Here is a 13,854-nt window from a genome sequence, read left to right on the forward strand (position 1 = left end):
CCAAATTGAACAAAGGGTAAAAACAATGGATTTTTGCATGGATGCCCTTCAGTTTGTCTTCTTCAATAGTCTGTTTTCTATCAGATGTGACTAAAAGTAGCATTTTTTCATACCTGCTAAAAAAAATTAACTTCCTACTGTATTATAGGGACTTCTTTTATTCCAGGAGAGAGCAGTCAATGAGGCATGTTACAGATCAGAAAACACCTGTGCAATTGGGAAGCATCAAGCCAAATGCACACATGCTGTGATTACATTCCATATGAATGGATAAATTACAAAACTGTGTGTGTAGTGCTCCTGATGAAAAAATTACTTTGTACTCATAAGGGACACATGAAGTCCTTTTGAATGGAGGACAGAGCAGGATTTTAGGCTTCCCCTGAGGTGCTGAACAAGTTCACCACACTTATCGATCCTCTGCCAAGTTAAACTCCTGCAAAGCACATCATATTGCAGTTTGAGCTTCATCACAAAACGAAGCTTGCCCTCTGTCAAATAAGTTTTCTGGCTTTACTGTCTTGTTTTATGTAGGCCTGGTTGCTGTGCTGGCTCTACATCATTAGAAAAATATGTAACATCTAATGAGTTCCCAGATGATACGCTGAACTTCATCAAAACACATCCACTGATGGACGAGGCTGTACCCTCCATTGTCAACCGACCCTGGTTCCTGAGAACAATGGTCAGGTACGTGCACCGAGTGAGCTCTGTCTGCACTGTAGCTGCCAAGTTGTGCCAACAGCCTTGCTTCCAATACCCTCCAACTCTGCACATGTCCTGGTGTCCTGGGCATGAATCCAGCTAGGATTGGTGGCAGAGCTGAGCAGATGCTGCGGAACTCCCTGAGGAGCTTTCAAGATAGGAAAGACCTCAGTCTTTTCCAACTGTCCTGTGCTGAAGCCGGATGTTGTCGGAACTGCTGTGCGGGGAAGGCTTAAATCACCTTTTGACTTATGGGTCATTGTTTGAGATGGCTCAGTAAAAACTTCAGGCAAGGATCAGCAGACAACTCAGGAATATGTACACAGGATACAAACACTCTGCCAGGATATGTTCACAGGATATGTAGATGTCTGTCAGGTTATGTGCTGGTAAGCTTTAATGTTTGCACAAGTGTGTAGGGCAGAAGTAATTGCCTAATCTGCATCCTTTCTATAGCAACAAGAAAAAAATAATAACAGATCGAACAAAGACTCCTAAATCAGCAAGTGTTAAATACACCATCCCCTTCCTATCAAAATACATTCCCACTCCTGCTGTGGTCATTATACTACTTATCTACCCTGCAGCAGTGTACAGAATAATGTGACTAACTTTTGCCGTATTTTCCACTCTTCCCCTGCACAAAGGTAGAATATTGTTTTGGGCACTTAGTTCTGTGGAAGGGTCTGACTTCGTTACAGTAATGTATCTTATGTCAGGTTTTCTGGCAGGTTCTGTGCCTCCAACCAAAGATGAGAGTAGCAAGCTCCACAGAGTGCTTCCCTTTGATAGGCAGTACCATCCAACTGGTACTAAACCACCAGTATACTTGTTTTCAATAAATTGTGTCACCCCAAGATTTGATTTCACCTCAGTGCTGATCTTGCTCAGTGGTGGTCGTGTGATTATTTTTAGTGAGGTAAAGTGGTGTTTAGCATCTTACTCTTGAAGTGGCACAGCTTTTCCTGACAAAACAAGTTGAACCTAGTTCAGCTGCTTTTAATGTTACAGAGCTTGAAATTTTAAAAACAATTCACTGTACTAATTCTCTATCCCTGTATGAAGTAATCAGCAGTTTTTTGAAAGGATAATTCCTAAATGGCCTCAGGCTCCTAGCAGCCCTTCAGCTTTCTGAACGTCTAGACAGTTCTGAAATTCTGTGCACTTCTGGTGGCTATTGGATGTGTGGGTATGCAAATATGTGAAAATTCCCCAAAATTTGGGGAGCCAAATTGGTATAGTCTGTGCTGATTTATAGAGAGGTAGGAAAAGTGCTTAAATGTGTTTTATGGTTGCTAGAAATCTACCATACACTTATCTGACATGAAGAAAGTGATCAAATAAATGAAAATTTTGTGATTATCTCTGTGATTTATCTGTGAAAATGCTCTATTGTTTTAGATATCGCCTGACCAAAATTGCTGTTGACTCTGCTGCTGGGCCATATCAGAACTATACCGTGGTTTTCTTGGGGTCAGAGAAGGGAATCATCCTGAAGTTCTTGGCACGGACAGGAAACACTGGTTTCCTAAATGACAGCCTTTTCCTGGAGGAGATCAATGTTTACAACCCTGAAAAGTGTGTATCTGATTCTTTGTACTCATGTATGGGTGACTTTGAACTTCTGATTTCCCAGAGAATAGCTTGTCCGATGGAAACGGAAGTGTTAGAGAAGCCAGGTTTTTTGGGTAATTTTAAATTGTTTAGGGAGGGGATGTCTGCTTATCAGTCTCTACATTGCAATAAGATTTTTTTATTCAGTCTGTGTAGAAAATAGCCCATCCTGTGCAGCAGCTGATGGATAATTAAAAGTGAAGTTCTGGAAAGGAAGATTAATTTTCTAATCCTATAAAAAACCCTGATTCCTCTCCAAATAACTCAGCAAGCAGCAAGCTACTCTCCAAGGGAAATTTTCCACATTTCAGTCTTCCTCAAATATGCCTAAGGGGGCTTTGAAGTGAACCATAATCATGCAGAAATTTCAGCTACTTTGAGTGCTGGAGAAGAATAAACACAAAAACAAAGGGCCGTCAGAAGCTTTTCTGGTGTGCTGTTCCTCCCAAATTCTTAACTATCCCATGCATTTTTAATACTTACTTACATGTCTGTCAGTATTTTCAGTGGCTATTGTGTGTTCTTTTCTCCTTGACTCGTTCAATTCTACCTTTCTTACGGATTTTTTGGCGGAAGCTTTTTGCGATCTTATTTTTTTCAGCCTGGGGGACAGTTAGGGTTTCCCCCAGCAGAGCCCGGTTGCAACCGCATCCCACTTTTATCCAAATCAGGTGCAGCTACGACGGCATGGAGGACAGGCGGATCATGGGCCTGCAGCTCGACAGGCCCAGCAGCGGCCTGTACGTCGCCTTCTCCACCTGCGTCATCAAGGTGCCCCTGGGGCGCTGCGAGCGCCACGGCAAGTGCAAAAAGTATGTGTTTGGTGGTGGCTGTCAGGGGCCTGGGCACCAGGCAGGCTGCAGCACCCCTGAATGCCACCTTGTGTTCTTCTCTCCCAAGGGCCTGCATAGCGTCCAGGGACCCGTACTGCGGATGGGTGAAGGAGAGCGGGGTGTGTGCGCAGCTGGTCCTTGGCTCCAAGTGAGTAAGGGCTCTGGCTGGAAGGGCTCTGAAGCTCTGGCGGTGGTGCCAGGCAGTCTTGGGCAAAGCTATTTGGAACATGCGGCTTTTAGAGAGGGAAAAATGTGGGAAGTGTTTGTTTCTATCTTATTTGCTTTCACCTCCAAAATGTCTCGCAAATTTTTTTGATGTGAACGGTCAGCTGATTGGTAACTGCTGAAAGAGGAGGAAGAAGAAAATGAAAGAGCTGTATTAAGGTCCGTGTATTATTGAAAGGAGTGAATTGGATGGATATGTCTGAACCAGCCTACACTGGAGCCATCACAGCTGATTAAAGAGGCAATAGAATCCAAATTAAATTACTGAAGTAATTTGTCCACTGAAAACAAAACCAGTCTTTCTAATTTACTGTGCATTACTAAGAGGAATAACAGAGCACAGTAAGGGCTTTAAACAGATTTAGAGAAGTGCTGGATCTCCCCTTGCTTAACAGTAGAATTTAATTATTTTATGATAATGAAAGTCTGGGAAGGTTACAGGGAGCAAACCCACTTCGGAGCTCACATTTCATGGCCACTTCTGACGCACCACATGACTGCCCACTCTGAGCTATCAGCTGTACTCCCTCGTGGTAGTAGTGGAAGTGTAGCACAGACATCACAGAGCCTTGACAGCCCTACATCTGACACCACTTAACCCTGCTTCTCTACAGGTCCTCACCATATAATGGACAAGCATACTGTGCTTCTGTCTTGTTCTTAATTTGCTGATTTCCACCATCTGCTGGGGATGCTGTAGCAGTATATGTCTGTATATGTTTGACTACAAAAGTGTGGGCTGTTTCTGATATGACTTTTGGTAGGGTAATGTTAAAATGTACCTGTGTCCTTATCAGGTTTTTCATAACTCCAAAAAGTGCTCGAGGCTTCTTCAACTTCCATGGCAAGTTGTAGGAGGCTTCCATACCTCACTTTTTAGAGCAGCTCCCACTTTCCTCAATAGATCCATCGAGAAAGAGGCTATGCAGCCTGCAGTGATGAAGTCCAAAAGAGATCAAGGCAGCCCATGTTCTGTCCAGTGCTTAGGAAGGGGGTCCAGATCAGCTGTGAAGGTATCTGGTGAAGTTCTAAGCTGGCCAACAGGAGGCAGAGATGTTACTCGTCCTCCAGGAGTAGATGACAGTAGAGCAGGTGCTTTAAGAACACCGAGCTAGAATGAGTTGTCTGCAAGGGTAATTGTGCCTCAAGGGCAGGATCCTAATATAGGCAAGGGCTTGTATTTGGAAATTTTCCAAGGTTCTTGTCATTCACCTTTGACCACACAGGAAGTTGGAAGAACAGCTTCCATAGTTATCCAAAATCACAGAGAGAGCTTGGGAGCATAAGCTGAGCACATCAGCTAGAAAAGCATGTGAGTGTTTGTCAGTAGAGCCCCTGAGTTAAAAGGAATACCTCTTGTGGGATGGACACTATGCCTTGAGCCTCAGCTGGTGCCGTACCCAAGTGACTGCTGAAATTCAGGCTTCTTCCTCAACCACAGTACCTGCCCAGTGGGTTGGCTCCCTCCCCTCTCCAAAGTGCCAGTGCGCCTGATCTACTCTGTGCACAGGTTAAGGAAGGGTTACAGGTGCTTCTGATAACATCCTGTATTTAACAGTTTAAAAAATGCAAGTCTTTTCTTCCCTCAGTAACAAGGCATACTGTGGATTTTTAAAATGTAATAATATAAAGGAAAAGTATCATCAGATGCCAAGAAATCATTAAGCAATGATGAATAGCTCAAATCTGTATGTTGCGGTTTTTCAGCCTTTGTGTGGAATTTCCAAAGAAATAGCCGGTTTCACAGCAGGGATTTATTTCAATTGAACATGTGATAATTTCTTTCTGGTTAGCCTATGACTGTTGTTATTCATACTGTTTTGTTTCCTTCTCTTATTTAGACTGTCATTTGAGCAGGACATAGAACGTGGCAATACAGATGGCCTGGGTGACTGCCAAAGTAAGCAAAGCTTTTACTTCTATTTACCATGTGTCACAGTATCCTTCTGAATGCCTCAAATCACCATTACCTGTCAGGCATTCTTTTGTAGCAACATAAGCCATGACAGGGACAGCAATGTAGCTAATGGTGCAGGTTCACAAGAAGAACTGTTGTTTAAATGTATTTGAGGAAAATAGCCCAGTTCATGTGATTTATACAAACACTGGACTTCAGAGTGGTTGCATAACAAGAAAAGCTCAGCTCTAGAGGATATTGATTACAGCAATGGCATAATGAATTGGGGTCATTGTCTTTATTAGCCCTGGTGGTTGGGTTGTTTATGTAAATGTACAGAAGTGGCTTGGTTTCTTGGTGTAGTCTGTGACTTGGACTACATTCCCATGCAGCACAGTGAGACAGAGAAGTATATCTTCAGCTTTCGATCCGGATCAAGAAATGACAACTGCTTAGTTTGTGAATTTTAGGGAATTTTCCATACAGTCCGGACAACCTCATGGTATTAAGGGTCAGGTACTATTGCATTGCCTAAGAAATTTTAATGGTAAACCTTAAATACTGACAGCGTGAGCTGGAAGATTAAACACAGTCTTTAAACATTTATGGCTTTGTACTGAAATGCTTAAAAGTGCATAGCTTGCACTGCATGCAAGGAAACCTTGCTGATTTCTGAGCCTTCAGGAATACCAACATCTGTGTTCAGGACAGCTCCTCTTCCAAATGTTCTCACCAAGACTGGTTTGATTCTGAGCTCCAAATATTATTTAAAAACCTCATGAAATCAAGACTCTCATTCTTTTCAGTTTAATTTGCACTGGTGCAATAAAACTGATGAAGCTGAGGAATCAATATACACTGAGACAGTCATTACTTCTGCAACAGAGAGGAAAATAGCAGAGGGCTAGACTGTGCCATGGGACATGGTGTGGGCCAGATGTTCTGTGGAAAGCCTGAGCCTTCTCATGCCTTGTGCATCCTTATTCAAGAGGCATTAATTACTCTCATGACTGTGCTAGGAGGAGTACAAGGGTTTCAGCCTCTGCCCTAAGATAGGGTAATACAGACCATTGCAAAGATTTTTGAAGGAGGTGTACCGATAGGCCTCCCCTCTGTTCTCCTGTAAAATGGGTTAGCACCAAAATCAGGCCAGCTCCCAGCTGGTGTATCTTTGCCCTTTTCAGCCAGTTCTGCTCTCCTCGGGCAAATAGGTTACGCAGGAGTGGAGTGTACCTGAGATCAGTTACATGTAAAAGGAGGGTAGGAAATTATTCAGGAAGAGCACATTGTGCTCATGGAGAGAGATCTGCTTCTGTGCAGAGAGCAACAAAGCCCATGCCCTGCTCAAATCCCTCTTTAGCCCTGAATGGTGCATTGAACCTTGACACTGCACAGGGGTAGATTTCATTCCCTGCTAACACAGCAGATTTTATTACTTCATGTGATCTTGGTCACCTGAGTTTTGTCCTCATTGACTCACATTGCTGGCTGCATCCCCTGCAGTGCCTTGCCTTAGACTAGGATTTACAAGGAAAGCAGGGGGCATGCTGGCCCTCTCTCCTTCAGTAGGTCCTGTACAGAGCTGGTCGTGAGCACTTTCAAAGACAGACATTGTTTTCGGGTATGTCTAAACATTAGTTTTGCCCGGGTCCTTAGGGTACAAATCACATGCTTGTAAATATCAGCTGAAACATTAACGCTTATTAGCAGCAAACTACTTAAAAGAAAGAACAAGATACAAATAATTATTTTTCCCCTGTTATTTGTCTTTCAGATTCCTTCGTAGCCCTGAATGGTAAGGAAGTTCTTAGTTTCAATATTTATTGACAGCAAATCCATTTTGGAGGAATCACTTTTTACTAAACTTAAAAATATTTTCATGCTTTTGTTATATTTAATGTTTCTTCCCAATTTATTTTGTTCATAGACATTTCAACTGCTCCACCTGATCAAAAAATGTCTTACTACACAGTTTATGGTCAGTTTATGAGTGTTTTTAAAAATTCTCCCCAAATCCTTGTGTTAGCTAGTAGTATCTGTATTCAAATAGTTGTTATCTCATTTTACTTCCTTTACCTTGGTTTTGAGGGCCCGATTCACTAATCACAACTAAGATGAAGTCATACCTCTTGGTTTTCAATCCCTTTTTTCTTGTCTTTCCTCAAAACTGTCTCGATTGGACTACAGTCAGATAAGGCCTATTTTAATGGCATGCCAGCAGACATGATTAAGAGCATGCTTCATCTGACACTCAAAGAAACACTTGGGTACAGTGATGCATCTTATCTGTTCACCAGGACAAACAAGAGATTAGCTCACATCCCGCTTACAAGCTGTCCAGGCTGATGTCGTTACTGTTACATCAGCCAGTCAGAGATACCTTAGGGAAAGTAGAACTATCCCTGGGTTTACAGAAAGATCTCTCTCTCATAAGGAAAATTACCTTTTACACATGTGGTTTGAGACTGGATTATGCCTCAATTTCTGAAGGTTCTTGTCATTTCTAGGGTGAGTCATTTATGTTGTCCATTCAAATTTACATAGCAAATTAAATGACCTGAACTAAAGAGGATCTTTTCTGCAAGCCTAGAGTAGCAGGTTCCCATAAGGCAGCTGTTAATCTGTGCTCACGGTGCTTTCTACCACTTTGTTCTGCATATTTTGAATTAGATTATGCTGTTTCTTGGAGTGAAGAATAAATGTTTTCATGAGGAGTCACTGCAGAATAAATAATCACTTTAAATTCAAACCTAGACATATATTGCAATAGCTTTTCTTACAGACATCCTGAACAAAGACAAGTACTCACAAGCTAAGAGCTGCCAGGGAAGTCAATGGCAAAATTCCACGAGAGGTGGGAGCTTCCTTGTGAAGTTCCTTTCAGGCTGTAAGACTAGCAGTTTATTAGGGCTAGATCAAATTCACCAGGCATTTGGTTAATGTGAAGTTGTGATGAACTTTTAATTAATCCTTTCATCTTGGGCCTGCAGAGTATGTAGGTATGAAGCTGAACCAATGACAGCTCAGTACAGCAGAATATAAATAACTGGAGGCACAGTAATGCTGTTCAACATTTGTAAAAATAAAATCAAATTCCCCCTACTGTTTATTACCAGGAAATGAAAAATGTGCAGGTGAAACTTATTTGAAAGTATGGTAATGAAAACCAGTGAAGGGAATGTGCAAAATCAAAGGCAAGCTGAGACTTTCTGATATATGGAAGACTCACAGTTTCATCCACATAGACAGTTTATACTTTCTTTCATTGTGAAATTGCTGTATTTCTAATGCACAGAGCAGTAATTAAAGAAGACTAATAATAAAATTCGTACTCTGAATATGAAGATAAAGAGAGTGGCTTTAGGTATAGTGCTGAAGTGCCAGAAATGTTTTAGATTTCCTGCTTGTATGTGAATTCCATAGTCTGCAGAGTTATAACTGTGGAACTGTGGTTCTGGATCCTGCCAGCTAGAGTATTAGTAGGTACTTTGGTAAAAATTGATATTTTAATCTGACTAAGAAAGCAGAAAAGTGCTTCAAGTGAGCAGCAGAAGGAAAAAAAGCTGTAGTCCAAGAGAGTACAGGTAACAAAAGAGAGTACATTTGTCCAGGCATGTCAAGGCCAAAAAGAGACTCCATAAATGAACCCAGCTTTTAAAGTAGGACCTTACAGACAGGTGCAATGGAGAAACGCTGACCCAGCATTAGTGTGGGTTCCCTGTCCTGCCTTTTATGGTTTATTTCATTGACTCCTCTCAGGTACATCCTGATAACATGCTCTCTATGCAAGTCAGCTCGCCTTTTACTGGTTTAGTAAAAATACCTAGTCTGATATTTTTGCAGTTGGGCTTTCTTTTCACCTTCCACTAGTTACCTTCTATTGATCTTCCACTAGGATGAGGTAGTAAACCAGCCTCGGTAAACGTGTTCCTGTTTGCCAGCTGTTGAGACTGGTCTGAGTAATTTTGCATCTTGAAAAAACCAAAAAATTTGTGAATGATCTCTTTTGATGTTATTGAGTACAGTTTAATGCAAAGGTAAATGGTATGTCACAGTAGATTAAACCTCAGAACACCAGTACCAGAATGCCAACTGAGTGAATGCTCAGTGGGCTAAATATACCCAAAGTCATCTGAAGGTCCAAAAGAAGTCATAAGGCCTGATTCTCTTCACTTATGCCGCTATAAATCATCCTCCTTCAACAGACTTTCTGCCAATCTGTAGCAGTGTGAATGAGAGGAGAACCAAGCCCTTAATCTTTGCATTCCTGGCACCAGCCTCCTCCTGATTTTGGCACATGGGCTCTCTTCCTAAGGCAGTCTCACATGATCAGTTTTAAACAAGTAACGTGCGAAGTTCATGCAGGTGACTCCATTGACACCCAAGGAGGGAGAGGATAGCAGACGGAAGGTCTGGATGCAGAAAGTCAGAGAGAAATTATGCAGGAGACACATATTTAAACAAGGAGATTAAGCTAGATCACTCTGCAAAAGTCTAAGCAGCTTCAATTACCTTTGGAAACATCAATTCTTAGTGAATTGGGCCCTTATATTACCCCCTAGCCATAGTCCTTTCTCCCTCTATAGTATTGATTTAACTTTTCCTCTAATTGTCTAATTAGATTGCTTTAGCTGTTAATAGGATAGTGTGCAGATATCTTAACCTCTGAGATTCTAATGACTTGTGCATATTAGACCAACTATCAAATACTGATAGTATTGAATCTCTGTCTTTGTTTTAAACCTGAAAAAAAAACCTCTTTGCATTTTACAAGTGCACTTCAGAACAAGCTATAGTTTCAGAAGTGCAGCCTTTCTGAATCATTATCTGTGCTCACAGGCACTAAGTGCTTTTACTCTGCCTCTGTTACTTGATTACAGCACTCCAAATGAAAAGTTTTTCCAAATAATGGAAGCACCTAATCCAGATTTTTTTAGAGTGTGTCTATTTGATTTTTACATGTTTTCTTTAAACAAAGACATTTGAAAAGCACCATGTGTACAGTTATTCGCATGCTTTGTTTTAAAACAAAGGCAGAATTGGTTTTTCAGATGTTTTTGTATTAACCATTATTAACACAGAGGTTCTGGCCACATCTCAGATGTGCTAAAGCCTCATTATATTTCAACAAATCTTATTTGCAAGTTAGAGTGGTGAAAAATGGTGTAATGGGAAAAAAAGGCCCACTACATGTTGACAACTATATAGTGCATTGTAAAGGCTTGATAATGGCTGTGTGTGAGAGGGCCAGGACTGGCTTGCCTGCCACTTCAGTCTTTTCTCTGTTTACGAGAGAAACTTAAATAGGTCATACATTTGTGGTGCTACTCTGCTCAGAGGTGACATTCACCCAGTGGGACTGGCTATTCAGGCACTTACAGGACACTGTGATACTGCTTACAGGAGCAGTATCACTGCCTCGTAGTAAGTGTTTGCAAATACAGCTCTAACACAGCTGGGACGGGCTATTAAGGTTTAATCTGCTTCCTCAAAATCCAGTGGAAGAAAGTTTGTCTCAATCAACTGTGTAAGCTTGCTTCTCAGTGTGTACTAGTCTAATACATTAGTAACAGAGAGAATAAATATACTGATTCTTTGTATTTGTGTGGAACCCCTCTCTACCTAGTGACCATCTGGTACACATTAATAGCTTCACAAAGCCTTAGCTTTCCGTTACCAGGAAGTTCTCTGTGTATTGGCAACATATGGTTCAAGAATTTTTTTTCCCCCTGAAAAATGTGTCCCTTAAGCATATACTTCTTCTAGATTTCTGTATTATGAAATGTTTTTCTTTAACTATGCTTGTAGCTTTTCCCCAGAACTCTTCCTTTAGGCATATTTAAAAGTGCGAGTGTCTGGAAAGAGATACAGGTGTAAAAATGCATATCAAACACAGGCCTAAAATATGATTGCTACTTGGCAAGATTTTCTTCTCTTTTACCTCCTTATCAAGCAATGACTAATTGCTGTCTTATGGTGAGTGCACCACTATGTGTAAGCTGACCAAATACTGTACACATTATTGTTGTTGCTGAACGGGGTATAATCTTGAAGACTGGAACCCCGTGACTTTTTGCACTGTGGTTTAATCCTTAGGGAAAAGAAAACATGAAAATTCCATAATTTCTATTTTCTAGTCTGTTCTCTGCCTTGTTATTTGTCTTGTTCCTGGAGAATGAGCACGGGAGTTGACAAGCGTAAAGTAGTGTTGGAGTGAGTGCTTTCAGGATCCAGCATATTCTTGCTTCAAGAAGGGGGTGTGTTTTCAGTTGCTGGACCTCTACCAGTCCCTTTGGACACAAACAGTCCTGCTGCAGGACTGCTGTGAAGCAGGCAGAACATTTGGATTAGAGTTCAAATGGAGTCCTTTATCTGTGTGCTACCAATGTCCCCAGCCAGGACAGGACTTATGAAAACCTTTTAAAAAAGGATCACATTTGGCTCCTCTTTTCTATTTGGATGACATTCTGTCTTAACAGAACACAGCATTTAAAACTCTGTCTTAACAAAACACAGCATTTAATTTACTGCTTTAAAGAAAGATGGCTGGGAGAAAACACACTTTCTACCATGAGAGGGTAAAATATAATCCACTGCCCTTGTCAGTATAAAACCTTCAGAATGACATCCAGAGCTAAATTGTGTTAACAATTAGTTGGAGTTGAAGGATGGCTTCATGGTGAGAGCACTGTAAATTTAACCAGTTTTCCTTTCTAAGCATACAAGCTAAAGGAGTTCATTGTGACCATGTCCTGTACAAAACATAGTCCAAAGTGCTCCCATATATAATTCAATTCATTAAATCAAAATGGCTCCTCAAAAACTTATAGAGGAGCACAGACATTTTTTTACCCTAAAGTCATTCATATTCAACAGGGTTTCTTTAAATCATATCATCTTAATAATAATTGCAGCAATTTGCTGACTTCATCAGTAGCTCAACACCATGAAGCTGGTGAAAGGGCTGGATAAAAAGAATCATGTGGGTGCATCTAAAAGCTTGGGGACATTGGTGGCCAACATTTAGATTTTTGATAGTTGGAGTAGAATTGAGGATCTAGGTTCATCATCTCTCTCTAGACTTATGAGAGCTGGGGCTGTATGGCTTTAGAAGCCATTTAAAACAGCATTTTTGAGATGCAGTTTTCAAAAGCTTTGTGGTTATCCAGAAGCTGTTTAAAATAAACTACAGAAGCACAGGCTCTACCTGCCCAGCTCTGTGCCTTCTGTGTGAGGCTTAAATTTCAGCTCCTTGTGTTGATCTGTCTCTGCCCCAGTGAGTCTCAAATTATTTTTCTGAGCAGTGAAGCAAGATCAAGGAAAGGAGCAGAGAGAGGGTCCCTGCTAGGGCAGCCTGTAGCCTGGTGATTGGACTCCTCTCCAAGTGAGATTCGTCTGAGGAAGGAAAGTTAATTTGCTGGGCTGTTCAAAAGGAGACAGGAGAAAGGAGGGCTGCTGTCAGTCTGTCTAGAGTTATCTGACGAAAAATGTTATATGCCATCCTGTCTGTGAAAAATCCAATTCTGTTAGTTTGAGCATGTGTCAAAAATCCCGGTTTTTTAATGGGCTCCTTAAGAATAGTAGGTAAGGGGATATAGTTACTCTACAAATTAAGGAGGCCCAGAACTCCTTGAATCCTGATGAAAATAACTCACTTTTTCACATGTACCAAAAGAAAAATTTCAGAATGGTTTTGAGATCAAAATGTTGTGGTGTGGATGGCTTTTGGTGCCCTCTCCCCAAAGCAGCTGAGCCACTGGAAAGTCCATGTGGGAGCTGTCTTCCAGAGACAGTAGACTCCAAGCACCTCAAGCATTTAGGTGCTGATGTGCTTTTCAGGTCCAGCTGCAAAGAGTGTATGAATTTGCAAACCTGCTGTTGTCCCATCCAAACCACATTTCAAATTGTGCTGTGTTTCCAGTGGGGCGAGTTCTGTGTGTGTGCTGTTTTTTGGGGTGTGTATGATATGCAAGAAGCAGCTCAGTCTTGTTCAGGGCAGCAGTAACAATGTCTAGAGCATTTGTAATGGAAAAAAGGCATGTGAGACCTCAGCCTCAGCTGCTGCTGGAGTCAGGGGTTCTTGGGCAGTGCCCGTGGTGAGGCACTGTCTGCACTGTCGCTCTGAGTAGAAATGGTGCTCAGTCTTGTGCTTATTTCAGAGCCCTTTTGGGCCACCCGCTCAGACAGGACCAACAGTGATGGTGCAAGCGGGTGTGAGCAGCTGGGCCGGGATATTTCCCGTCTGGAGAGGGAATGTGCCCTAGCGAGAGCACACCGGTGTTGGGCAGTCCCTCACTCCCTGGGGACATGAGGTAGAGTGCCTCATGATGTCACCCTGTTGTAGTTCTTCTGGCATTCCCAATCAGTTCCAGCCATTTTGGACTTTGTTCTGTTCTACATTGATTTTTTTATTTGCTTTTTGACTGAGCCTGTATCAGACAGCATGGGCTGACGCTTCAGTTTCAGTCAGGCATGTGTGCTGAATCCAGGCAAAGGATGCTTGACTCAGATAAAGCGTGCTTACCCTCGTTCATATGCATTTAACTCTGTGGAGAAGCACAGAACTGCCAGCTCAGTGGC

At 41.7% G+C, this 13,854-nt stretch overlaps 1 protein-coding gene across 4 annotated transcripts in view; it reads left to right on the top strand.

Annotated features, from left to right (window-relative positions):
- Positions 1 to 13,854, top strand: part of SEMA6A (semaphorin 6A) — a 115,973-nt gene that overhangs the window by 75,749 nt on the left and 26,370 nt on the right. For 2 of the 4 annotated variants that reach the window (XM_054282076.1, XM_054282087.1), the window contains exons 12-18: positions 535 to 690; positions 2,107 to 2,283; positions 2,991 to 3,131; positions 3,220 to 3,300; positions 5,219 to 5,277; positions 7,049 to 7,069; positions 7,202 to 7,252. In XM_054282076.1, the coding sequence (XP_054138051.1) occupies positions 535 to 690; positions 2,107 to 2,283; positions 2,991 to 3,131; positions 3,220 to 3,300; positions 5,219 to 5,277; positions 7,049 to 7,069; positions 7,202 to 7,252 (686 nt within the window). The remainder of the gene's footprint in view (positions 1 to 534; positions 691 to 2,106; positions 2,284 to 2,990; positions 3,132 to 3,219; positions 3,301 to 5,218; positions 5,278 to 7,048; positions 7,070 to 7,201; positions 7,253 to 13,854) is intronic. The other 2 variants (XM_054282095.1, XM_054282104.1) reach the window with 1 other exon arrangement.

This window comes from Melozone crissalis, unplaced genomic scaffold (assembly GCF_028551555.1).
Source record: "Melozone crissalis strain CALT ecotype California unplaced genomic scaffold, PUWL_Pcris_2 ptg000005l_1, whole genome shotgun sequence".
NCBI classification, from domain to species: domain Eukaryota; kingdom Metazoa; phylum Chordata; class Aves; order Passeriformes; family Passerellidae; genus Melozone; species Melozone crissalis.